A 27,973-nucleotide genomic window follows, 5' to 3' on the forward strand; every position below is an offset into this window, starting at 1 on the left:
CCCTGGCTACAACTTCTTCAAAATTCTTTTGTCTTTTTGATTTTTTGGCAAGGAATTCAGGCGGCACAGCTGTCGTGCAACAAAAGCAGCCAGGAGACCAAAAAAAAAATAAAATAAAGTTGGTGCTGAAAGGGTTAAACCTATTTAAGGGGTTAAATATGCAATTACCGCTGCCTAAAACCAGAGAGACATATAGATAAATAGAAGAAATGAAGTCCCCAGGTTCCATTCAGAAGCCTTCATCACATTACTACCAGACAGAAAACTCTTTAAGTACCATTTTCAGATGTTAAATCATTGTTCGTGCAGCACATATTCGCACTATTCCTGGGGGAACAATATCTGAAGACAGCGTGCTAACAAATGCAATCCAGTAAACAGGCATTTTTCCTCTTGTTGTTAGTACCTTTGTGTTCCAGCTCCCAGCTCTGTCATCCATGCCTTCTCTCTGCTTTGAAGTTAAAGTACTGAATGAGCGTTGTCATCTATTATCCAGAGTGTGCATGTAGATTATAAATAAGAAATAAAAGTGACTTTCAGTACACTGCTTTTGCATTAGCAAGTTGCTTTCTCTGTTACCTCCTCTGTCCTTCATACTTTGCTACCAACATTATATTAAAAAACCTGACTTTAAGTGTTTCTTGTAGAATGAAAGGCATATGCTGAAAAATATGTACACAGCAGAGACAAAAAGTTTTATTGAAAAAAACAAGTCTGGCAGTTTAAACAGGTTCATGGGTTCAGCTTCAATAGGTTGTTTAACCCTTATCTACAAATGTCCTTCAGGCCTATTACATGCTAATTGGGTCCACCTCGTCATCTGCATGCTGGGTATTGACAAACAGAGCCTATAACTATTTATTACCCTGAAGTCTGCGTGCAGAGAGAACCCTTTTGTAATGTTGATCAATTATTTATCGATATTTTCCAAATGTAATGATCTCATCAACATTTCTTTATATTAAAGCCTAGCATAAAATATTCTTTGCGTGAATACTAAGGCGGGTCAATTATTATTTCAATTGGCTGAGGTTACCCCAGGTCACATAACTCCTCTTCTCAACAAAAGCCCCGCTTTGTACATTAGAGGGACAGAAATGTTTCTGCTATCACTTGATATAAGAGAATTCACAAGCTACAATACTTTCTGCTCCGCACTACCACGTTGGAAATCCTGCCTGACCCTCGTGACTGCAGTACATTTCCAGGTGTCTACTGCAACAAATTTGTATTGCAGAACTTCTAAGAAATCAAGGGATTGATTTTAAAGTTAGATGCCTATATGACCCATTTTAGGCATCTAAGTGGTCTTTGAAGTACCTCAATACAGATTTCAGTGCCTAACTATACCTGAAAATTAGACTAGAAGTAGTAAATGGTATACTTCAGGAAAACTACTAAGGAACGCCAGCTACAGTGTGCAAATGCATGCGAGCTCCCAGCTAAAACTTTTGGATATTGTTTTTGATCTATGCTACAGAAAGCCAATTGCAAGAGTAATAAACACAGATCTGGAGAAAAATATGCTCCTTTTAGATAGAGTAGCAATTTTACATGGAAGAAATCCCCACTAGCCATAGAAATGCATGTGGTAAGAAGAGTGAATAGAAAGATACTTCTGCACCCCCACTTCGCCCTACCTGCATCTTTGGCTCAACATTTCTTTTTATGTTAACTCTTGCACTACAAGCAAAACGTTATAGGCCACTAAAAATGTAACTGGAAGAAGGACTAGATGGGTTATCCTCTTAAATGGGTGGTTGTGAGGCTAAAATATCAGTTTGGACTTCATTAAACTTCCCATGGGCCGCTTTCTTAGCTCTTCCTTTCTTTCAGCCAGCAGGGGCTGTGACCATGCCACGTCCGTGGATCCCACCCATGCCACACGACAGCCACTTATCCTATCACAACTGTAGCTTGAACCCCTGCAGAGGAGCCCAAGGGAAACGGAGTAGCTGATTTCTAAAGGGTGTCACCTATCAGCTGTTACCAGCACAAAGAGAGCAGCGTGCGTGTCCTCTCTTTCCGGCCAGATGGTGTCGTGGACAGCATGTGGCTTGTACCACTCTTCTCCTTTCCATCACAGTGCATCGCTGCTCTACAGGAGGAAGGAGACAGGACCAAGATGATTTTGTAGAGCTGAAGAGACGACTGCTGAAGGTACGGACAATAAAAAGCCGGCGGCTCTTTTGGTAATTGCAGGATGAAAATATAGGCAAAATGTAAAGGTAACAGGTGGATGCGATCCTAGTGATCCAAGCTCACAGCTGCTCTTTGAAGGCAGAAATGGAAGCAGAGATGTAGTCAAGTCCACATGCAGAGCAAACGACAGAGGTGCCATGCACCTGCCGAGGAGGCGTCTCGGTTGTACAAAGCCCTGACCTTCAAGACACACATTGCAAACCCCTGTGTTGCTTCCTGCAAACATGGCAGATCCACGAGGTAAGGGCAGCCTTGGTGGATTTCTGATCATCAGAGATCCTGGGAGTTATTTCTGACCTGTAGGGTCTACAAGGGCCTTTTCGATGTGCTACCTGCCCGGAGGGAGCTACCATGGGACTGTTTGGTTGCATGGGGTCCTGGCATACTTTTACACCTGCCCCGGATTGTAGCAAGCGTCCTGTTCCTAGGACTCGGGCACTGGGAGTGTTTCAGATGTAAGGATGCTGGGTGACAAGTATACCAGGAAGCATGAACATATCTTAGTGTTGTTTCCAAGTTACTGCCATTTCAGACCCCATAACGGCTCTGGGATCATCCTCCCCTTCCTCCTTCAGAAACTCTGGCCTTCGAAGACCCAAACGCAATCGTCCATCAGTTAACAGTCAAGGGGGGCAAGGCGTGGGAGTGGGGAGGAGAGGAAAACGTTTTCACTTTCCTCCCAAAAACAGGACTCATCTGTCTGGCATGGGCTACCGTGTCACTACGAAAAGCAGTGTCACGTTACAGTATGGCATGCCAGAGATTGCTTGAAAAGCTGGTGTGGTTTTGTTTAGACGCTGTGATGTTACGTGCCAAGAGCATGCACTGCTTCTGGAGGTAATCCCTTGGCTCTTGTTGAGGATAAAACAAAGGAGGGAAGTTTAAGTTGGATATTAGAAAAAAGCTCTCTCGCTAGGAGGGGGGCGAAGCACTGGAACAGGCTACCTAGAAAGGTGGTGAAATCTCCATCCTTGGAGGTCTTTAAGGCCCAGCTCAAGAAAGCCCTGGCTGGAATTATGTAGCTGGGGCTGGTTGGATGAGATGTGACCTCCTGAGGTCCTTTCCAACTTAATTTGCTATGATTTTGATTTTTTTTTCATGGGGGGAGAGGGGGAAGTTACAAGTGGCTACTTTTTTATGTGAAGAAAAGGATATAGTGTCTGGCACCAAGTTCATTAGTCCAGTTGCCCTATGCAGAAAGTAGATGAGCAGTAATGGATTTATGGATCAGGACTCAGGTGTGGTCAAACACTATCTTCTTATGTTTTGCTTGTGCTGTCTTTCTCACTCAATTTATTATTTGCTTCAGCTACTGTTGCACAGGTTGTTGCTTCAGCTACTAGTAACACTACTAATGTGCGTCTAGGTACCAACGCTCAAAACCCCTGAGGCAGAATCAATCCAAGTTACACAGTTTTCTGCAAGCGGCATAGTTTAGATCGGTAGCAAACAGAACAAACATTCACCCTCTGGCAGGAGGGAGGTAAATCTTAGACTGGGCTCTGCCATTTTTAAACCAGTCTATTTGTACCGAACTTCTGTTTTGTTATGGGTATAGACCAGTTTCCAATCACTTATACCAGTAAAAGTGTCATGTCTGTACCTGGCACGAGTGACCTCCAGTGTCATACCCAGGAGACAATGTAGCGGTGATAGACAACAGCATCCTTTGACCTCAGGCATTTCGAAACATGGTGCCTCTCCCATATAATCCTATTTCTTGCAATGCAACTTCCAGGATATGGATGTGAAGAAGCAATCAATGGGCTGATAAATACATCTCCCAGACGGGTTTGCAAAGAGCGCTTGCCCAATTCTGCTATAAGCCATTCTCTAACTTAAGGCTCTGCAGAATATGCTCTTAGCTTTCACCTTTTACTGCTCTGCTATCCGACAGCTGTTTCCATAGGTGTCATATTCTCACCTTAAACAAGCATCGTGCAGATGTCTTGTCTTTCTGAATGACCGAGGCCTGGCAGAGAAAAGAACAGTTATGTACAAATTACTGCAGTATTATGGTCGTCACTACTGTGGGGTCTGGATACGCTTTATGCATTGAACGTCATGTGCTTTCTTCTGTCCTATGAAACCTTTCGTTTCATCCTAAATTTAAGGATTGTGGAGGATTTTGAAATGAGAATATAACCTAAGAAAGAGCCTAACGAGCAGAGGTAGATGGGACTGAACTACTCAGACTCACCAGCAAAGTCTGCAATGTAGTGGTTTGCCCATTTTTTTGCTTCGCCTGATGTGAGGTTAGAGATGGAAGTAACTATTTGATTTAAGCAAGACTTTGACAAGATAGCAGTTATTCAAACAAGCTTCATGGTGGGAGCTTATGGGGGGCCTCAGCCCCTCCAAGCCCTCCCTCAGATTTCAAACCTTGGGAAGAGGTGTTCATTGAGGCTAATGCTGTACTTCTGCAATAATCAAAAGATAAGATGAAATAAGAAATGGCTGGAATGGATCCAAAAAAAACAGGGACGGGTTATATAGGCTGTTTCCAGGAGTCGTCATCATATGGTGTTCACTTGGGTCAAACTCGGGGGGGGGGGAATCCCTAATTCATTTGCAGTAAAAAAGTGTTAAAAACTGACAAGAAGTTCACAATTCCAAGAAATGTGGAATTTTGTATACTTAATAAGGGTGACTTTTGCTGCTATCAAGACACCTTACTGTAATTGCTCAGGAGTTTCTGGCTGAGTTGGGTGCATTTAGGTAACACAAGTTTTGATGCTTGCAGCTCTGATGACCAAGGGTGCTTTGCCATTTGTGTCCTATACATAACCAAGCAAAGAAACAACCCACTGCTCTTTCTGAAGGACTCTGCTCAACGACAGGGGAGGGACAGGAAAATCAACAGGAATGGATACAGACAAGTATGGTATTGTGACCCTCCCTAACAAGCAAGAGGAAAAACCACGTGATGCCAGCTACGAAGTATCTTGAAATACAATTGCTCTTCAGTTCCCATTCCTCTCCCCCTCCTCCCAAGCTTTATGAAAAAAATCTGGTCTACCCTGATTAAAGGATGAGAAACGATGATAGGAGAGACAGTCTATAGCAACCCTGGATTTGGGCTTGGAGACTGACTTCCTGTGGTCACCGCACTTGGTGAGGCTATCGATGTTCGCTAGCAATGGTCTACTGCAATCACGGAGCCTCTCAAAGTCAAAGCTGTCGAAGTCTTCCCCCAGATAAGGATATAAGCAGGAAAATCTACAGAAAAATATGTATTTTTCTGCCTGTAGCGGATGTACCCTACTTCCTGCAACAGCCTTCATGGGCCGTATCTTTAATTTATTATGCCTTGCAATTGTCCTTGTAACGAATGAGGAGACAGGTGATGAAGCAGGGGCACTAAAAAAAGAACACATGCCAAAAAAAGAAAGGAGCACCCTACCTTCTGAGCAAAGAAAATAATGTAAATAGAGCTAATCGCTGCTAAGCCCGTTTAATCTGATCTCTACACAAGTTAAAAGAAGGGAACCCAGTGCAAAAACACTTCAAACGGGCTCCGCGCTAACCAGTGGAATTTAGCAAATCATTTTCCATGAAAAATAAGGAGTCAGAAAATACTTTACACTCCAAATACTTTCCTGTTGTGAAAAGGGGTTCAAACATGCCACATAACACTGAATAAACATCCAAGGCAGTCCCTGGGCCTGCCAGTCAACGACAGCTGTTCTAGACACCCGGAGAAAGTTTACAGCACAAGGCTTCACGTTGTGTGTACCTAAACACAACGGCAATAAAGGAAAACTTGTCAAACAGAAAATGGCCTGCTCTTAACTTGTCTATAAAACATCTACAGCAACCAGCATTTCTTGTACCTTGTTGAGTATTATGTTCAATAATATTAATAGGCTCGTATTTACCATATCTTAAAAGCTAACAATCCCATTGCCAGCACTAATTAAAAAGACAAGAAACTGAAAGGAAGCTGTAAATTATTTCTCCAATATGGATTCATGCCTAGATTTAATAAAACCCGCTCCAGTGTTATACCCTTACATTTGTTTCGAGAAGACTATAAAAGATAAGTTTACTTTTTTGTTGTTTATTGACTTGGAGGGATTTCTGTCCTTTTGGATCTGTAATGCAAGCTGAAAGCTATCGGAACCGGAAGACGTTGGTTGTTTTGCCCTGCGTGCAGTAAGCTTCCTGTTATCGACTGGGTATGTTTCAGATGGTGGGTGCAAATCGAAAAAGGGACGAAGCAGAGGTAGGGCGGCACAAAAGGTCACGTTTAATCCAAAAATGCATTTGATCGTCTGGGCAAAAATAAGGGTCCCTACGCTAACCCCTGCTGAAGGGATGGGCAGGCGAATGTCAACGAGATGGGGACGGGCAAATAGAGCAACTCTGGCTTTGTTCTTAGCCTGCAGTTTTTGTGGACTCACTAAAAGGCTAAAGGCAAATTTCCATAAGAAAGCTGCAGGGCTATTCAGAAGGGCTGAAAGTTAGTGATGTGGACGGGAGACTGGATTCCTGGCTTCTATTTAGAGATCTGCAGCCCTTCTACAAGCTGCTACAACTATGGCTTTGATTATGGAAAAAGAGAACTGTATGGCTGGACTTGATGATCTTCCAAGGTCCCTTCCAGCCCCAATGTCTATGAAATCTATGAAAATCTATGAAACCTGTGGGTATCTGGGTAAATCCTCTTTGCAGGACTCATGCTTGAAGTTGGGTGGCTGGAGCAGACGATGCCAACCCTTACCCTACATCACTTGCCCAGAGCAGAAGGGGGTATAAGGACTGGCATCACAGCAGATTTCCCCAGCAAACATAGCTCTGGGCCCTCCTGCTCAGCTTCCTGTGGCTAAGTATTGACCAAGTCAGTGTGCGCCGACTGCGTGGGCTCCATATATCCAACCTTTGCTTGGCAGATCGCAGCCTCCGCACTCAAGGATATAAAGGCTGGACTCTGGCCAAAGCCAAAATCTCAAGTAATTGAAAGATAAAAATCATAGCATCTACTTATGAGCTCTTGGCTAACTCCAGCCACGTTCTCATTCGGCAAAAGGACCAGTAAGCCAACGTATTACAGTGCTGCTACCCAGACACCCCTAGAGTGGACTCTGATTTTGCTACATCCACAAAGTTTAATTGCAGGCAGGGCTGGTAACCATACCTGCTTTTCAAGTTGCCTAAACACTTCCCATTTTAACACCCTGCTCTCGGCCGTTTATAGCAACTTCTGCAGTAAGCCGTCGTTCTTGTACTTCCTAATATTTGAGGTTGGGATTTGGCAAACAAAGATCACTTCCTTTTAATGACATTCTTTAGATGCAATACACATTTCTGTAAAGATATTATCAGTACCTGATCCACTTCCTGGTAAGCATCCTGACAGCCAAAAGTCCTGTTCCACCGTCCTGGGCCTATGAAACCAACAGGCCAACTCCTACTGAAGAATGGCCGTGGGCAGCCTCTCATCTCTAGGCTGTTCACCGATCCCTCCTTCCTTGCAAACCGAGCTTCCAAGAGAAATCCAGAGTAAGCCTGCCTCCATCCCCTTCCTCACGCACACTTCCACCCCTCCGTTTTATGCAGGAGGATGCATTGGCAGGTAGTCATTAACATGTTACACAAGTGGGTACATAATGCGCTATAATGCAAAGCTGAAGATACACAACAGTCATCCCTCCACAGCGGAGGGGGTGATTTTCCTAGGGAAAGGGGCCATCGGAGGAGGATGCAATCTCCTGAAGAACAACAACAAAAAGCCTTTGTGTTGCTCATGCCTCCTTTGGCGTCTATTTTAAGTGTGCGAGCCCTGCATACACGAAGGAATTGGGACTCTGTGATTTATTTTGTGTCTTCACTGGGGAAATGCCAGCCACCGACGCTCTGTAATATGCCCCATTCTAAGTTTTTGGCATGTTTTTCGCAAGTGAATCGCTGCATTTATGTAGAACTGAAAAACGTGGTATTAAGGCTGCATTTGGAAACAAAAATGCCCCCCAGTTCCTTATCTCAGTGAGCAAGCAATTGGAAACCGAAAGTTCTGGCTTTGTTGCTGATGAGGGATAATGTAAGATGCAAGCAAAAGATGCCAGGGTGACCCTCTGCCCACGCAGCTGTCGTGAGCAGCCAAGGATCTGAAATTTTATAAGAATTTCAACAGACAGCCTGCTTCCAAGAAAGCAAATACGAAGAGGGAAATACCACAGCGCCTTTGGTATCTGGTGGGGAGGAGCCAGCCTTCTTACACTTGGACTGGCACGAGTTAGCAATGCCGTTCCACTACGGGTAATACAATGCAAACAAATTCTAAGGAAAACTGAATTCAAGCATTTCAACTGCTCCTTTAACTCAGTCATCCTGATTTGAGCGTGCGCACACAAAGAAGAGACGTTCCCCGCACTCCCACCCCGTGCCTGCACTTAATTTCCAGGTACAATTGAGTAGAGCCTGAAATCCCGCCTGAACGCTAACAAGTCTTATTCAATTAAAAGAGGCAGGCGTATAGACAAATATTGCACACGGTAATAATGGCATTTTTCATGTATTGCCCCCCAAGATTTGATCTGAAATAAAATCCTGGTTACTTCAGATTCTGGAGGCAAATGTGACCTTACTCTGTCTGCATCTCCAAATTTAAGCCATTTGTGTGGCGTTCCTCCATTATGATGCTGATCATCGGTAAAAAGAACAAAGTGCATCAGAGCACTTGCTTGCTTGCTTAGAAAGGTAAGCGGGCTCAAAAAGTGCATGCAGATTGGTCTGAAAGCCTTGCAGGTTTAATGAGAGGTTTGGTTTAATATGGCTACACAAAGGTTGAGACATGAGCGCTCACTTCAGAAGGCTTCTCTACAGCAAAAATGAGCCATCCGTATACCTGCAAATGATGCCGGTGATGCCGGTGTACCATCCCAATAATGAATCTTTATGGTTGGGAGAAGAGACTCTGTGCCCTGCTAACACAACACTGGAACATCTTGCTACACAGCTGAAACAGCCTAACTCCATCCAGCACTAGCGGTCCTCTACTTTATGGATCATTATTTTTCACTAAGCCCTACCCACCGAAAAAAAAAAAAAAAAAAAAAAACCTTGGAGAGAAAAGCAAGAAATATGATTAAGAGTAAATTGAAAAGCCCAACTTTGTAATAAAGCTGGCACTTGCCCCAGGTTTCAGAAATATCCGAGACTCGACACTGACTTTACAGATACAATATATAGCTTTTATGGAAAAAAAATGAAATATTTGCACTATTTAAAATAGGTTACAAATACATTTTATGTTTTAAGATGTAGTCATTGGGGCTAACAAAATTCAGAAAGGAGCTGGTATAGCTAGCTATGCTCTGATTACACGTGCCATCATAAATCCTGAAATTATTAAATTTCATTATTTGCTGATTTTTTTTTTTTTTATATGAAACCCTCTCAAAATTTAACTAACATTTATTATTCAGTTTACCACGGATGCTCTGCATTTAAAAACCTCATAAAATGTGCAAGCGCTTCCCAATTTACAATTGATTGTATTTTTATGGAAGCAGGTGGCTTAGCTAATGTTGACTTACTTCTGGTTTGCTGTGAAGCAATGAAACTCTAAAAGAGAAAGAATATAACATACCCAAAAAAGAGGGCAAGTGAGAGCACTTGATTCTGGTCTTACCTGCATGCGTAAATCTCGCACATCTCCAATGAAATCAACAGCTACCAGTGGTGTAAAATGATTTCCAGTAGCGGCAAAAATCAGTAGTGGCAAAATCCTCGGTTCATAAGAAAGATAAAGAAGTGAAGGCTGCTCTGTGGGATCAGTTTTTCAAACCAGAGCAGCAGAGTCAAAAGTCATTCAAAAGTAAAAACACAGTGTTTCCAAGCAAAAGTTAAGTTCATTCTGAAATCTCAACTTTCCACAAGGATCCTTGCTGCTCTGAAATCACTTAAGCCCCAATTTAGCTGGATACTTAAGTACAGCACTAATTTTGCACACATGACCAGCCCCAATGACTTTAATGGGACTGCATGCACACTTAAATTTAGGCATGCATTGATATGCTTTGCAGTATGTGATGGCCACAATATAAGAGGATTTCAATGTGAATTAGAAAAAAAAACTACATTATACCTTACCAGGCACAATGCCATTTCAGATTTGCTATGTGACCAGCCAAAGGTTTGGCAGCACTACTTGTTATACAACCTGGAAGTATAAAGATCAATGGAAGAGGAGTATCCTATAATGGTTTTAAATAACATCAGTCATTTGAAACAGACTTTTAATTTATATCCTACATCTACTGAATTTCCCTATCAGTGCAGACACATGCTAGATAACCACTTGAAAACATCCCTTTGTTCAGTTTGCCTGAACATACCGAACTGGTGAATGTATAACTTCTTTTTTTTTTTTGCTTTGATGAGTAAGCACAAGCAAATACGACACGGAAGTCATACAAGGGGAGAGCGCGTATCTATAAAAGCAGCACAGGGCTGTCACTGGTGACTTTTCACATAAGATGCAAGGTTAGAAAAACAAGCTACCAAATGCATTTCAAAAGTCATGGTTCCTTGAAGGGTTCCTGTTACTGGACTTTGCTTCATTTTGTTTTCATGTATAAGCAAAAGATGGCCACGGTAAACCACGCATGAACAGATTTCTAAAGAGGACTTCGAAACTGAGATGTGCGCTTCGATCAGGTGGTTAGATGTCTTGTGTTCGGATCCAGAGCTTGTGTGAGCATACACCCAGGGCACGTATGGACGCCCTGTTCAAAACTGAGCCCCACCGCCTAGCTAGCGCCGTTTCTAGGCGCAAAGCAACACAAAAGCCAAAGAAATAGCAGCAAGTACAACCAAGTGGCAGTTTCTCCTCATCCGTCCCCAGCGGGAGGCAATTTAAGGCCCGTTGAGGTCAATAAGTAGTTACAACAAGGACCACGGTAGCAGAGAAGATGCCGAACGCTGCACGAATATTCCCAGCACGGTTCACTGACAAGCGAGCTAAAAACTGCATTATTAAGAAGAAATCATTGATTCACAAATCCAGGCAAGGTAGCCATCCCGTGTTAAAACTTATTTAATTTTGCCAGCGCTGCTTCATTCCTAAGCTCTCAGAGCCGCAGCTTTTCCACTGAAAAGCAAAAGACATTTTACGCACAATTTTCCCTCTACTAGAAAGAGGTATATTGTGCCCTTCAGTGAACATAAAATTGATATTATCATCCCTTAGTTTATATCTCACTACTTAACCTTCAGATTAAAAGTTATTAGATTTGAATGACTAAAAAGACATCGTGTCACCTTTCATTCAATGTTGGGAGCTCGGAGAACTTGGGGAAAAGGCCTGAGTGATAAAAACGCTAAGTTGCAATGTATGGAAGGTCTGTCTTTTTTAATTCCCAATGCTGAAAAGTAAAAGACTCTACAACTAGATTGATCTTTTCATGAGGTTATTGTAATGGTGAATTACTAGTGTATTAAAATGCAAAAGCAGACACAATTCCAATGACTTGTAAGTCACTTAATCTATACTCTTAAATGGCTCTTTCAGTGAATACAGCAGTTTAATAATTACGCCTTGTATCTGTATCTTCCCAACAAAAATGACTCAACATGCGCATTCCCTTAAAGTCTAACAAACAAATTTAGACTAACCCAGTTGTGTCAATACGAAACAAAGGCTTTATCTTAGATCTGGTTTAGTAGTTTTGTTCTCTAGAGATAAGCCCTCTTCGTGATCAATGGGACCATAAAATTTCTGATGCAGTTTATAATCTACTTCCATGGTTTTGGTTGTTTTTTTTTAAGACGAAACTAATAGCAAGTGAGTGTGGTTAAAAATATTTGACAGCATTATTCTCATTTGTATTATGATATGTATTGAATGATTTATGCTCCAATAAACCTTTTGAAACCTTCAATTTAGCCAAGTGAAGCAATCTCTGAATAATACAGCAAATAACCTATTTATCTCATATTTTCCTCCTTTGTTTGCCATGGAGAATTTTGGTAAAACCAGGTATATTTAGCCTTCTTCAATCTTTACCTCTCAGCACCCATTGATCGAATCTACTACCGAGGGCCAAGATGTGATTTTCTCACACTGATAACACAGACGGTTTCACAGAAATCGATGACACCCTCACGTAGCAAAACACTACTGACTGCACACAAAAGACATCCGAAATTTGGCCTAACGTGTCTCATATAGGAGGTACATGATGCTTTGTCACTCTCATGCATATGAATAGGGTTTTATATGCCAATATATTGGGCGTTTGTCTTCAGGTGGAGTAAAGATGTAAATGTAGGAAATGGGATACGCAGAAAATATGATACATCATCATAAAATTCTGCTCGGGGGGCGGGGAGGAAGGCCTCCTTGCCTTACTTTTATGGACACAAGTCCAGCAAGTAATTTAATTAAACTCTTCAGATAGCTAAAAGTGACGCTTCATCATTACGGGATAGTTCGGTTCAAAGGCAAAGTGATGAAAAGAAACTTTCTTGCGTAAAGTGCAGGGCTGTATGTTAACTTCTTTCTTGTTTCGCTATGTACCACTTGCATTTTTATTGCTATTCTACTTTGTCATAAAAGCAGTCACCTTGTAACCCTTTTTATCAAGTAATCTATTCACTACCTAAAAGTACACTACACTCCATCAGGCAAGCTATAGGTTTACATTATACAAACATTCCAATTCTGCCTGTTCAGCACTGGTTGTCAATAAATGCAAGCAATTGCAAAACAGCAATGTGTGTTTTTTTCCTTAAGAGAACATTGATAGGAGCCTGCCAGTTTTGCAAAATAAACTCTTTGCAATCTCTGCAGCTACTCTGTCAACAATTTACTATTAAAGTCATACCTCCTAAAAGTTCAAAAGGACTTGGAACTAGACAAAAGATAGGGACTTGTTTTATACTCAGGAGGCCGTACTTGAAGTCAGGGTATCAAAGTGAAGTCCTCTGTGATGTAGAGACGCTTGTATTTCGACCGCCAGCGATGCAATATTTCAGGTCCTGCTGCGATATGCTGGAATGCAGCTTTATGTTCTGCCCATTCATATTTTTACCTTTCTATGAACACATGGAGAAGCGACACTCGAGTGCGTGGCAGCAAGGATGCAAAGATTTCACAATAATTTACATTCAGTGTTTATGTGAGAGTAAGGATTTTTGTGGGCGATCTCTTTTATTGGATTAACTGCGTGGTCGGGATAGTTAGACAAGCTTTTGAATGCAAGGCAATCTGCCTTGGGTCCTTTATCCCAACCATGCAGTTGGTCCGATAAAAGATATCACCCACAAAAATCCTCGCTTCTCGCATCGTTCCTGGAACGTCACAGCCTTCCTCCTATCGCCTCACTCACCTCCAAAAAAACCCGAAGGATGTGTTTGTGTTGTGTAATCATGGAACAATTTTTGCAAAATCGGTCTTCAAATTCTAAAATCCAAACTCAAATTATTTCTCCACAACGTTGGAGAAACAGCATCTTTCTCTGCTCTACCATTATGTATCACGGGAACTAACCAGCTTACCCATTGAGCAGCAAAGCTCAAACGACCCTCCGCTGGGTTTTTTTTCAAATGATACAAGTGCCAGGTAACGCAAGGAAAAGCTAAGACCAAAATGCTCATAAGAATTAGCTGTTCTATTCAACAGCCATTCATTTGTATTGAAGAAGTGTTTTCTAGTATGCATTCTGTTAAGTGACCTGAGAGCATATGTTGTATATGGAGAAACATCTAAACATTATGTTCTATGTTGTATGCGTATCTGTAAATGCTTGCATTAGCTGTCTGAAAACAACATTTTTCTTTTGGCATTGAAAAAATATTTCCACAACACAAAGACTGAGGCTTTATGATGTCAGTTCTGATTGTCCCTTGGATGTTGGGCTGCTTTTCTCAGGAAAGTGTTGTAAACTTTGTGAGCAACTTCCTTTTCAGAAAAGAAAACTCCGTAGAAAAGTTACTCATCCAAACAAATTAACGGCAGATTTCAAACAAGGAGCACAAACCTCCAGGCGCTTACAACCCTGGAAGAAAACATGTTAATTCAAAGCAATTACTCTGCTGACAAAAGGAGACGTGGGCAATGGATAAGACCGAGCACAAATGGCAATCCGCTGAATTCAGTGAAACCGCCCGAAAACGTGACTTTCTCCACTCGGTTTCAGCGGTGAGAGCAAAATGGAAGGAGCCTCTACCCAGCCGTTGTCGGCACCTTGCGGGGATGGGTCTGGAAGACCACGCGGGCCTCCCTTTGCAATGCACGACTGGCTCTCCTTAATTGCCCGAACGGGCAGCTGTTGAATGACACAACACATTACGCACGAGATGCAGGTGTTACCTCTCTCCAAAGTGACCCTCCGAACGAGGCTGGGGAAGAGCTGGCATCCACAAAAGATGGCAGCCTCGGGCAGGTTAATATTTGGCGAGACAGAATAAACTCCCAAGTTCTATATTTATGGTTGACAAAATGCCATATTTTGACGGGGCTCTTTTGTGTGCATAGGCCAGTACATGCACAGGGGAGGGAGGGAACAGGACTGGAAAATTCCAGCCTGCTCGTATGAAAACACAGCGTAATTAACTCATTTTGATATGAAGCCTTTTAAAGAGAAGACCTTTGTGTTGAACATATTTTACTGTTCTAATTTTCTTCTACTGTCCTACATTAATCAAAGCTGTAACCCCTGTTGTCTTTGCACTACGAATCAGAATGTGCCCCTGGCGAAGAATGAGGGAAAAGTCAACAGGAATTAAGTTTCAGTGCAACTGTTTACTCAACTGTGGCCTGCAGTTATTGAAATTTTATCCGTGGTTTTGTGTGACTACTGCAGTAATGAATTCAGCATGGCTGTGATTTTCTCACTGATGGTATTCTCACTTCAAGTAAAAACCTGTAGGAGGAAAATGATTGAAACAACCAAAGTCTATTGCATTTAGTTTCATACATTTCTCAGGGTTGTTTAGTTATGGAAGCCTTCCGTCCCGCATCTGGCAAAATTGGCCGCTTGCTCTTTTTCAATCCTTCGGTTTGCTAGCTTTTCAACGGCAGGTTTTTCTTCACCGCAAAAAAAAAAAAAAAGCCCCCTGCTGAACAGATCGCAGGGAACTTAAGAGGGTTTCACAGCTGCCGGTAGCTTATTTAAAAGGTTTCAAGCATGTGTGCTGCACTCCAGAAAGTGAGGGCTAGGCACAAACACATTCATGATTGCTCTGGTGCATCTTTTGTTCCAAACCACGGCAGCAATACATGGCAACAGTTTGCTCTACAATCTCCTCTGACTTTCCAAATGTTATCATCAAGGGGGGGATGGGGGGAGGAGGAAGACAACACACACAGCATAGTTAGTTGTCTTAATAAACGTAGTTGCTTCTATCTAAAAAATGCAATACTAAGGGCTGCAAAAATCCACAGTTCTGTCCCCGATTCTTCTACAGTAAAAATAGCACCGATATATGATAACTATTTATTTTTTTTCAGTCTTGCAGCTGTAGATACCTCAACAAACTTTTTTTTTCTTTTGCTAATAGAAAACATTCTGTTGAGAGAGGTTGCTAGGTTATATTAAAATTTGTTGCAAAAACAAAACCCAGCATTAGTGAATTTTCCAACCAGTGACATATTTTGGAAAGTAGTTATTTGTATATAGTGGTTCGCCCAATCAGAGCCACCAGGCTCAACACATTCAGACAATAGAAGCAGGCTACGATCTTTGGAGCTTTCCAGCGAGTGCATGAAAAAGAGCGCCAGAACGAAGTATACATTTCCCCTTGCATTCGGGCTGAATTCGGCTAAAGGCTGCAGGGTACAAAATACCATGCACAGGTCCTCCCAAGCAGTTATCTGACTGGCAAATACCAAGGGTTTTTTTTAAGGGTTAAATGCTTTATTTTTCTTTCAGTGGGGAAGGTGCAATAGATCTTACAGTACCTGCTGCTGTTGCTGAAGATGTGCTAAATCGGCCGCCCCAATCTCAACTGAAGTTGTCTCGCCGTTTGATCTCACTTCCCGTAAGCTGCACTCTATTAAATGGTTGCCACTGCTTGCTCCATTCTGAATGGTTGAACCGTTACTTTTTGTCTCAGTCCCAGATTCTTGCATCATGACTCAAAAACCTGAAATAATTTAGGGGAGGGCAACAGGGGGAGGGAGGGGGGGGGCGGAAAAATAAAAAAGCAGCTGTTAAAACAGTTGCTGTATATAAGGAGACATGCCCTGCTTTAAATCCTGCCAAACCTGTAAACATCTGTCATTTCCCTTCAAACGATTTATCTTTCATTAATGGTTCGTGCTACCAGTTTATGTTTGTTTATCTGTTGGTACGGCTAAAATTTTCGTCAGTTAAGTTCTGTTCTAAATATAGGGTTATTTGCTCAACATTTTTCCCTTAGAGGGAAGAAAAAAAAAAATGTTTTCAAACGAATACACAGAATCCATAATTAAATTTCTCTCGTTACATCTGGATGCTTTACTGCAAAACCCATGAGTCATTTTATGCAAAGGATTATGGACAGCATCAAAAACTTGATATACAGCAAGTGCGAGCGGAAAGGTGAAGCGACGCATTCGGCATTTCGGTTTTCATTCATACTGTGATCCTGTCAAATTAGTAACTTTTATTATTCGCCAGCACGTGGAGGTAAGTTAGGCTGAATCTGTGAGGTCCTGAGTGCCACCAATTGTCCCTGAAACAAGTCCTCTTCTTCTAAGATTCAGTCGGCTGCTCACAGGATCTGGTGCTTACTATACCGGCTCTTTGCAATCTCTCTCTCTATGCACCTAGGCAATACCGCTTTACAGACACAATTAGCGGCATCATTTGCAACGAGACATGTATCGGATTAATTTTGGCTTCCTGAACTATTCATCCAACATACCCAGGAACCAGGATCCATGTACACATGCTCGCACGACTCAGAGATACTTGTGGAGTAATTTGCACGAACACAATTGCAGTCCGTGAGCTCTTCACTAACCATCCATTCATTTTAATCTTTTGCAACATGTTTTCATGGTTTACAGCTGGCCACCTAAAGAATAAGGTTTTATTTCCCCACTCTGAATGGATGATAAATATGTTGTTTTTTTTAAAACAGGAAAATAAATAACTAACAAATGATGTTCTTTGAGAATAAAGACAAAGACAACTGAACAAATGAGTATTTATCCTAGCATTCATCAAATTTTGGGGATTCCTGAATGTGTCTGTGAATAAACTGGTGACAGCAAGAATGTGTGTTAATAAGACCTCCAAAAATAGCAATGATGTTGCCATATTTTACTTGTGAAACTACTGTTAATTCTCTTTTTGTGCAATTTAATGAGCTGTATTAGAAAGTATTCCAATCAGCTACCACCAGCTCCGCAGAATTGAAATGTCATCAGTGATGTTCTGTCTCTTTTGATTCATCCCTCCTTCCTTCAGGGTCCCCAACCCTCTTATCCAAATGACCCAAATCACTTGTCCACAGTGACATCTGCTACCTGCCAGCAGCTACTGTCACCACGGTAAATGCTCGAGAGCAGCACTCCAGCGCGGTGCACGATCAGCTGGAGGGCATGTGTTGTTCAGGCATGCCTCAAGCAGGGGTGGGAGGGCGAGACATTTCCTTCACTTCTCAGTAAAGGTTTCCAAAAGGAATCAGGAAGGACAGCTTGTCCAGCTCCGACCAAAAGGGCTTGCCAAAGAAGTGTATGCCCAGTATGTGAGGGGGGGAATTACCAGTGCACTAGCTACTCCTACATGAAGCCTCTCTGGCTAGGGACAGAAGTTGCACGTAAGCGATCAGAAACCAGTTCAAATCTGTAACACAACAGAAGTTCAGCGCACATAACCTGCTTTTCAAAATGGCCAAAACCAGTTTAAGATAAACCTGGGAGGAGATAGTATCAGACTTAACTGATTTAAGGGAAATCAGTTTATTGAATTTCTGTCCTTTAAGTTAACTCGCGGTCCCCCAGCATCCCAGGATGCTTTGCACCTCCCCCCCCGCCCCCAAGTCCCCCTGACCTCGCAGGGTGGGCAGGCTAGCCTTGGCCCAAGCTGTCTGCTCTACAGCCCAGCAGGGAGGTGTGCTCTAGCGCTCCCCGGCTTCAGGCCTGAGTCACTGCAAGCATGTGGTTGCACTTCCGGAATAAAAGTGAATGTCTGTTCACTTACTTATCGGTTCAGTTTATGCAGCTTAGACTAACCTGCAAAGATTGAATCAACTGAGCCTGGGGCATTTTGACCGCCTGTACTTAGCCCACGTAGAGACTCCAAGGTGCCTAAATGCAATCTTGTTCCACCCTGCTCAAGTTCCTGAAAAACAACTACTACAAAAGGCGAGGGGGTCACCCTCCGGCTTTTATGTCGCAGCGTTAAGGCTAAGGTGACAGTATGTTACAGAAGTACCGGTGGCAGCATTCGTGTTTTTTCAGGGACTTGAGTGATGCTTGATAGGTGGAAAAGGAACCAGCCCTCCAAATGCAACTCACTGCATTTGCAACAGGTAGCCGACTATACACTGTTGTGGAAGTGAAGCCAGCTGCCTTACCTTTTGTGCACACTAAAACCATCCACACAGGGAGAGTAGTTCCTACTGTAAATCCCTACTGTATCTTACCCACCTGTAACTTTTCCAGGTGAGCAATCCCCAAGTTGACATGAGCAGTCCAGCAAAGCAGAGATTTGGTTTTTAATTGCCCTTCACTGGAAATGAAAGGCCCATATTTAAAAGAGGGCCTGTTTGAATTTAGTGGCTCTACCAATTCAGAAACAGGAAGAAAAATTTCCCCTTCCAGCACAGGTGGAAAAAAATCAATTGGAGAAGCAGTGAGAAAGCAACGTATTTCTAATGGAAAAATACTACGGGAAAACACTTGCCCCAGGAAATCTGTGCAGGAGTTATTTTAAGCCCTGAGCTACCCAATGTACAATGCCTACCAGAGACAGATTCTTCCCTGCCAGGGTCTCTATTCTTGGCTGAGCTGCTCAGAATAAACAGCCCCTCGCTTTCACCAACATTTCAAGAGTAGCCTACCAGTCAGCACTTCGTGATGTGCAGCCTCTAACCCTGATTACTGTTCAGCCAAACACAGACATGCCAGACCCCTCGCCCAATTTGGTAAATTCATCGTGATGATCCATGCAGCTGATAATCAAGATGTCATAACTGAGGAGCAACGGACTAATGAGGACTTTGTCACAAGCATGCTGCAATGCGGGCACCAGTTTTTTGATTCTCAATCAGTGTGGGGGAAACCACTCATTAGGAGGACTTTGCTGCAATCACTAAGGGATCTATTCACGCTAAATGCTGTCCACGCTTATGGAAGGTGGTGGAGCAGATTCAAATGCTCTGCTTACATTTAAATAAATTTCGGCTTGGCTCTGGAAACTTGTTTCCGTCTGTTTTGTGGATTCTTGAAATTATGCAAAGAGACAAAAGGGCTAGAGGGCTCATTATAGTCAGTTCCCTTATAAAACTCCCAAGATCTAAACTAATCAAAAGACTGCCCTGATGCAGCCAGAGAATGCATTGTGTTTTTAAACCGATCCAGTCCTGACATGTACTAAGTTCTGTGTCTTTTGCTTTTTACATGGCCTGAGTGAACCAGGGAGGCAGCGTGGGGTTTAAATAACCCTTTGACTTGAACACACGCAACATGTCAGGCCTAAGGGCATATCTCCACTGCAACTCAAACAGATCTCTGGCAGCTCCTGGACCACGGAGAACACCGAGGACCACTAGAGGGCTTGCAAACTGACTCAAGGAGGAGTACGCAAGTCCTACCTAGTGCAGAGACAAAGGTACATCTTTCACCAGAGAGAAATGAACTCAAGAGGAACGCCTAATCTACCTACTTCACACTAACCCTTTCCTTCTCATTTGGACTTGGTGCCAATCCTTACTCGGAGTAAATGGGCCTTGATAGCCATTTGGACTAGCTGAGAAACTGGTTGGACTTGAATATCGTATTTCTCACATACAACACGCAACTTTCCCCCCCAAAAAGCAGCCCTCCAAAATTTGGGTGCACAAATTAAGTAGAGAAGCTGATTTTCTGGCCAGGATAGAAGCACCCTGCTTTAATTTCTGCTCCACAGTGCAATAGCTGTGGCATTAATATTCAGATAGCTGACGAAGTGGATTGACTTAATTGCTCATTGTTCTTCACTTCAGAGGTGAAAACGATCGCCTCTCTTTTTTAATGGTTTTGATGTTTTACTCATCAAGATCAAGTTTTCTTAGGGCAATTCTGGTGGATGCTCCTGGCCTCTGACCTCCTATTTCAGAGACCTGAAGAGACTCTTTAGCCTTTTTTAAAATCATAGCTCCACCCATGGAGATCGGTCTTCAGGAGCAGCTAGGGTTTCAGCTTTCATTAAGCAGGAAAGGGAGGGCAAGAAAATTATGGCTGAAGATTAGGCTCGGTCCCTGCTCTATGCACCCGTAACTCTGTAAACTCTTTTTTACTTCATTCTGCCTTTCAAAAAGATGCATATTATATTCTGGGGTGTGCTGTATGTACAGAAATTGGTTAGCTAGTTAAACTCAGCTCTTTGAGTTATATGGGTCAGGTCGTCTTGGAGCAGGTGCATAAAAAAAAACCCTTTAACACTTGTGATGTCAAGTCTTTTGTTAAAAGAAAGCGTTGCCCCAGGTATCAAGGGCTGGCAGCAGGGGGAAAAAAGCTTGCCCAAATTAAGACCAGATCCATCCCAATCACAAACCGGTGACCCAAACAAACACAGTTGTCAAGAAAATCACTGCCGCAGTTGCAAAATGCTCCTGAAAAAGAAATGACTGCTCAAAAAATGGCAACTTTTCCAATGGGGAAAATTAATGCATGGCCTTGAGTGGACTTTGGATTCATTTGAGTGCTAAACAGTCTTCAGTTTTCTGCAATATTTTTGTCCCCAATTGTCTATCCACATTAGCCAGTTCTAAGCATAACCATTGCCAGACAACAGTGCAGGCCTTGCCAAACTCCTCTCAAGATTAGGGTTATAGTGGCAAGACGACAGAGCCATTTGATCCTTAGATACGGTCAAATGCGACTCAACAGGAAGAATCACAGTAAATTCAATTCTTCAGAATCTAGGCCTGTCCCACAGCGTACATCGCTGGTCTGTCTGAGCACCCAAACGAACAAAGTGTAATTTCACTCAGGATGGGACGAGGAAGACTTTTTTGCATATGCGTGTGGAAGGAGGAAGACCTCTTATCATAGGCTATTAAAGAAGATTATCTCGAATGGGATGGATGAGATGATCATTTATATATGCTCACGGATGGAACAGGACTTCCTGTTCCAAGAAGTCTGTTTCTGAGACCTCCGTTTCAAATTTTGAGGGAAGAAAACCAAAAAGGGATTACCTCGGGAATCAGGTTTAACCTCCGCGGGAGCCGAGCAGGAGGTTTCACGACCAACGTTGCAAAAAGTAGATTTCTATCTGAATGCAACCCTAATTAATCAAACGTTAATGAAGAAGCTTAAGGAAGAAACTTAGTCAGGTAACCAGTGCTCTATGAAGACAGTGATTTATATCATGTCAGTGTTCATTTTTATGCATAAGGATAAATTATATTAAATGCAGTATTGTGCATAAAGTTCCATGATATGCAAGATCTTACGCTCTAAATTAATATGTTTAATGGCAGAAGAACATTGTCTGATGAGTACAGCAAGGCAATGCGATCCTCACACTTATGCTGCAAAGGAGAACATGCTTTTAAAGCATAAGAGAGGCTGCCCGTATAAAAGGTATAACTTACTCCCTCTATTTCAACATCTTCCATAATAACGTCAAGCTTTTTGAGATCAGGGAGAAAGATCCTGGGCACAGGATGTTTGTGAGTTTAGGTCCCTAGAGAAATCGAGACTTTGTTCCAGTATCAACAGCAGTAAAACCTCACAAATTGTTCTTTTCGAATTTCAGCCAGAAATGAAAGAAATCAGACAAAAACAATTCTCACAGTTTTATACCAGATTGGGTCAAAATCTCATGACAAGGGGTCATTTTCTCAGGATTCTGGTCATGTTTCCGCAAGATGTCTTTGCCTTTTGAATCCGAACCTAAACCAAAGCCAGAGAGCTCGCTGCACTGTTTGGTTAACATGCCAGATTTTCCAAAACCAAACCAAAAAAAAAAAAAAAAAAAAAAAAAAAATCAGCAGAACTGCTGAAGTACAACAGAAGAAAAACAGCTGAACACTCCTCAAACGCCGTGGGGAGAAACAAGGGGAAAATAGTATCTTTACTACTCACAAGCTAAAGTGATGGGAGGATGGATGTCAACAGTGACAAAGTTGAATGCCTGCGAGTAGCCAGCTCTGGTTAATTTGGGATTTCTCATCTCACCATTCAGGGAACTCCAATCTGGGTGCTTTTATTTAAAAGGATAGTCTGAACCCTGCCCAGGAATATTCACTATCAAGTCATGAAATACAGGTGGATTGCCAGATGCTCCCAGACACGATCCTTTGGGTTTTGATGAAAAAGTCAAGTCCGGCCCTAGTGTCGGACTGCCCTTTGTGCCTTGGAGATTTTTCCTGTATGCATTTCCACCATGAATGTAGACCCTCCATTTCTGATGAAGCTTCAGCTCTCTAAAGTTTGTGCGAGATACATAATCAACTTTAGTTAGTCCATAAAGTACAAATCTACATTGCCTTCTGCTTGACTTCTGACTAACACCGCTAACTACATCCCCCCGTTCTGCATCCTAACTCGGTAGCAGAAAAGTTGCTCACAAGTCCTGGTCTTTTTTATGATTTATTTTAGCTATCATCTTTGTTTGAAGGGAGCTGCAAATCCCAAGATTTTGGACCCACGTGTCCACTGCAACAGCGTTAGTCCAAAACAAAGTGCCATCAAACAGCCTTTCTTTTTTCACACTTGGGAAAGATTTGAAGCTAACAAAAAGTTCCCTCTTTATTCCAGGGCAGTTAATTAAGGGTGACCAAGTCAGGCAGAAGTAAATTAACTTGGCTGATCAATTATTTATATGAAGCAGAATAAATGCCCTTAAAGAACTTGGCCCAGTCATGAAAGGATGTATAAATTCAACTAAACACAGATTTATAAAATCTAGTTCTCTGTCCACGGAGAGAAGAGTTAACAGCAAAATCTGTGTGAGGTAAGCTTTGCAGGGACAGGCTCCAGTCCCAGATTCTCACTCTCGCAGGCATGTCCATAAAGACATCCAGGAAGAGCAAACGAGTTTAAACCATTCGCTGCCAATACGGAATATATTTGTTTGCAATTTTAGGAAGGGATAGCTCCAGATGCACTCCCTCATCTTAAATCATGCTGGAAACCAATAAACCTTTTTGAAACGCAGGTCAAGACCCACTTCTTCTATAACGCTCTGGGGGTGGCAATTTGCTCCTTGGATAGGAAAGCATTTGAGAAAAGTTGTGAACAGTGCTAGAAAGAGAAGTCTTCTTTTTTTAATCACCAGGTCAGGGAGGGGACATGGCAGGACAGAAACACCGTTCCTTCTCTAGTCCCTAAGACTGACTTGGAGGAAGCAGCTATGAGCTAGCAGGTGGTGATTTTTCCGGCACCGCCATGACCGGGGATGGGTTCAGGCCAGAGAGACAGAAGCAAGAAGGCTCCACTTCTCTTCACAAGGGACTTCTCCAAGGAATCAAAGTGTGGGTCTTCAGCTCAGGACGTCCTTAAAAACCTTTCCACTGAACGCCGGCTGAGGACGTTTCCCTGGAAAGCTGGCTAGTGACATGGAAGGAACACACGCACAAGTTTAGGAAAAGAATAGGGATTCATTAGTGGAAATAGAGAAGAAAAGCGTCCAAAATACCGAACCAGGCCAATGATTCACTCAAGGAGCCGTATGTGATTAAAAAGACCATTTGAAAAAGCTGCTCCAATAAGCAGTATGATTTGACCAAAGCAGATCATTAAACCGACGAAGACTGTGGCTCAGCTTACAAAACCTGACACCGACTCGATTCCAGATAGCTGTATACCTGCCCGGCTTTTAAAGTTTTTAGGAGCTGTCAGTCATCCAGCACTGCATTTTTTTTTTTTTTTTTAATTTCAAATGGGGCACTCAAAGTGTAGGATCCAGATAGGAAAACAGGTGCAACGATGCAAGAACCACCCCAGACTTTCGCAAGAAATCAAACCGGGGAGAAAACGAAGGTAAGAGAAGCACAGAAAGGTTCTGTCTTGAAAAAAATTAGACGAACATCGACAAGCTAGTGCTTCCTACTTTCAGATAGGCCTGAGTAACAAAAAAGCCAACCTCTTATATTTCTAGATCACTGGAGGCCAGGAAATACTAAATATCTCACAATTAAATGTGAAGTTACAGAGCTTCCAACTCTCTCTTCCAAATTCAAGGGCACAAATACATGTCAGTTAAGTTTTGGATGAATCTTCGTGCTTACCCCTTTCGAAAGCTGCTCATCTTTGCAGACAGCATATGGCTGGTTTCTGATTTTTGAAGCAGGATGAGAAGTCGGGGCTGGGCTAAAATAAAGATCCTAAAATGACCCTCCAGACCAACAGAGCTGATGAAAATATTATGAGATTCCACCACACCGAGGGGTTATGCTGTGTTATGTATGAAAAGGTGGCTTCTTGGTATGGAGAAAGGTAGAGGAGGTAGAAGAACATACATGGAAAGTGTAAAAAGAAGAAAGAAAAGAGAGAGAGAGCAAGTGAGAGAGAGAGAAAATACACTACAAGAGGAAATCCTTTGATATTTCCTTAGCTAAAGATGGAGTTCAAAGAATTTAGGTTGCTTGAAAACGTCAAAGGCTGAAAACCGTACAATAAAAATTAACAAGATTACTATTTTCAAGGATTAAAACAAAAATGTACTAGGGTTTTGTATACGAGCTTGCACTGCAGAGAAAGACTGTGTACTTGCTCTTATGCAAGCACCATCCTCCTATACCGAATTTTCATAATTATAACAGAAAGGCGTAAATTTTCTAATGCATGGCAGTTCAAAAAGTAATCAAGAGAATGAGCCTGAGGGCTATTTTAATGTATGCAAAGCTAGTGACCCACAGTAAATGGGAGGTAGGCTTCAATGAATGCAAAGTAATGCACACATACTAAAGACCTGGTCTGATGAGGGACGGCTAAAATTAACACCCAATTAATTTCCGAATTGACAAACAAATGAAACCCATAAATCTACTTTCTCATTAATTTTCTTGTGGTATAATTTAAAGCAGTAATATGAGGGCAAAAACTGAGCATTATCCATCATAAATATCAAAAAAGATAGCACTGTAACACCATAAATTATGCATATTACCTGTTGTTAAAAATGATTAATGTATTATCAACTTTATCGTGCACTGTATATGTCTAGACAGATCTAAAATCTGAAATTTCATTTAGTCCTTTGGAAGAAAGGGTCCGAAAGAACAGAATTACCAACAGCACCGTCTCCAGCCGGCCTCCTGACACAGAGGCAGCTTCTCATGCTGTCAGCGGGGAGTTGGAGGGTCTGAATTGGACTCGTCCCAAGCCTTGGGTCGGTAGAGGTTGAGCGTATCGTAGAGGTGATGTGCGGAGTCTCCCGGGGGAAGGGAAACAAATCACGCTGCTCTAAGAGCATCCCTGCTAGCTGATCCGCAGAGTGGCATCGGCATCTGTTTCACAAGGGGGCTGCTCACCTCCCTGCCCTTTTGGCTGAACGGGAAGCGCTGCTTCACGACGTAGAGGAATGGGGAGGAGAGGTAAAAAAGGGCGGTGGGGAGGGGACGGGACACGCCGAGGTATAATTAAATTCAGCCTGTCAAAGCAACCATCGGCGCTTTCTAAAAGTACGTGAGCGCATCACCTTGGCCAAGTGAATAAGGACACTGCTGTGAGCACGGTTGCCTCCATTCCTCCCTGTGGATCAAACCTATCACTCCTGTAAGAAGCTTAACTTTAACTAACTTGAACTTACACTAGGTTTTATGTCCATTTTCACCCTCAAGACTCTCGATTAGCAGCTTTACCTGCTCCTGCTTATCCACTAGGCTGGCCCAAGGCCTTTTTATTTCCTTAATGATATACAAAATCCCAATCTCCCTTTTTTTTTTTTTCGTTCTTTCTTTCTCTCCCTTTCTAATTTTTTCTCTCCCAAACGAATGACCCCACTGAGTTACCACTTTCAAACAGCTGCATGGATCCTCAGGGGCACGGAGATCTGAAGCTATTTGAAAGCAGTACAGGGAAGGGCGGCCAGTCTGCTGGAGAAGCTGAAGTGTAGGGAAAGAGGAGTGTGAATTGGGATGGCTGGGTCTAGTCCGTCGTGGGCCACGCAGGGGTGTACGGCCCGCAGGGTGTGGGAATTTGAAGGCAGGGGGGGGTGGCTATATTAATTGCCACTTCTCCCCTGCTGCCAAATTTCCTGACTGGTGCGGAGCTGGCTGGGGATGGCTGGTCCGATGCTCCGAACTATAAGCGCCGATGGCTGGATATGGCACGTGGGCTGGGGGTCGAGCCCCACTGCTCTAGGACAAACAGATCACCACCTTAACATACACTCATTATTTGACAATAATTAGCACACGTCCTCTAGCTACATGCCATGGTGATCTCAAACTACAGGCCTGAATCACTTTAAAACCAGCTGGAAGATATTCATCCCACTCTCCAACCGAATCTTTTTGCTCCATCGCGCCCTGCACTCCCCAAGGAGAAACCAGGCACTAACTGAGTATACTTGGTTCCCACCTCCTCTACCGTCTTGTTACTGTACGATACCTCGTGTTTGATTTGAGCTGGTATGTACCCTGAAGCGGAGTTCATTTGCTCCTATTTTGGAAATGTCTACTATTTTTAGACATAAACAGTCATGGTCATCACCGCCAGCATGCAGGCATGGAGGTATTTCATTTCTTCTGTAATGAAGGGGACACTGGATAGTGGCAGACTAGCAGGGACGAACAGTATGACACTTCCAACTGGGACACGCTGAACGTTATAGCAAAGACTTTGATCTGGACATTGACTGGTTTACAAAAATGCTCTTCCACAAGGAGGGATATCTAGGAGAATAGCTGTCTTAACAGATTTACCTTCACCCATCCCCTTGTGTCTCACATTCACACACACACGTGCACAAACATACAAGTTACCTACCCATCTCCCTCACTCCAGTACACACCAGTATACCATATTCACAGTGACTGTGTGTTCATGACCAGCAAGTGAAACTGCTCCAGTAAGAAATGAACTCATATGCCATCGTTCCCATACTGGCCGCCCAGACTGACACATTCACAAAGATCAAGGGGAAGATCTGAAAGTGGGTTTTGTTTAGTAAATGCATAGGATGGCTGGTTTATTTTGCCACAGTGGTGTGATGAGTGATCCCAAATCTTAGTGAGACCGGGTGTTCATTATAAAGTCATTATATCTCCTTCTCCCCCTCCCTAAACGAGCTGTGCAACTACTCTATCACTTGGCAGGGCTTCTTGCAGCAGTTCTGTGCTGCTTTGTAAGAGCACCCCGCAGTACACCTCCCTCATTTCAACATTTTTGCTTAGTTTAATAGAGTGGGGGGTTGACTCTTCATAGTGCTGCTGGTCAATTAACGACTGGCTTATTTGGTTACACACTTCAAGTACCTTTCGCTTCATCTCAAGCCCCAGAACCACTCAAGTGGCCAAAATGAACAATATGCTTGGATCGTTGGTGCGAGTTAGCGAATACAATAGATCACAATTTGGTGCCCATTTTGCTGCTTGCTTTTCCAAGAGATGAAAAGGACAATTATTTAATTTTATCCTTCACAAGCGCTCTATAAATATATGTTAAATACATTTTTTT

General features: G+C 42.7%; 1 protein-coding gene across 15 annotated transcripts in view; it reads right to left on the reverse strand.

The window, feature by feature from the left end:
* FOXP1 (forkhead box P1) overlaps positions 1–27,973 on the reverse strand; it is a 442,244-nt gene that overhangs the window by 170,136 nt on the left and 244,135 nt on the right. For 13 of the 15 annotated variants that reach the window (XM_059715648.1, XM_019499635.2, XM_014605200.3 and 10 more), the window contains one exon: positions 16,109–16,293. The exons of 1 other annotated variant lie outside the window; for it this stretch is intronic. In XM_059715648.1, the coding sequence (XP_059571631.1) occupies positions 16,109–16,282 (174 nt within the window). In that variant the 5' untranslated portion in view covers positions 16,283–16,293. Of the gene's footprint in view, positions 1–16,108; positions 16,294–25,582; positions 25,603–27,973 lie in introns of those variants that run through there. One more of the 15 variants, XM_019499633.2, reaches the window with a different exon arrangement.

This window comes from Alligator mississippiensis, chromosome 12 (genome assembly GCF_030867095.1).
Source record: "Alligator mississippiensis isolate rAllMis1 chromosome 12, rAllMis1, whole genome shotgun sequence".
In the NCBI taxonomy this organism is placed as follows: domain Eukaryota; kingdom Metazoa; phylum Chordata; order Crocodylia; family Alligatoridae; genus Alligator; species Alligator mississippiensis.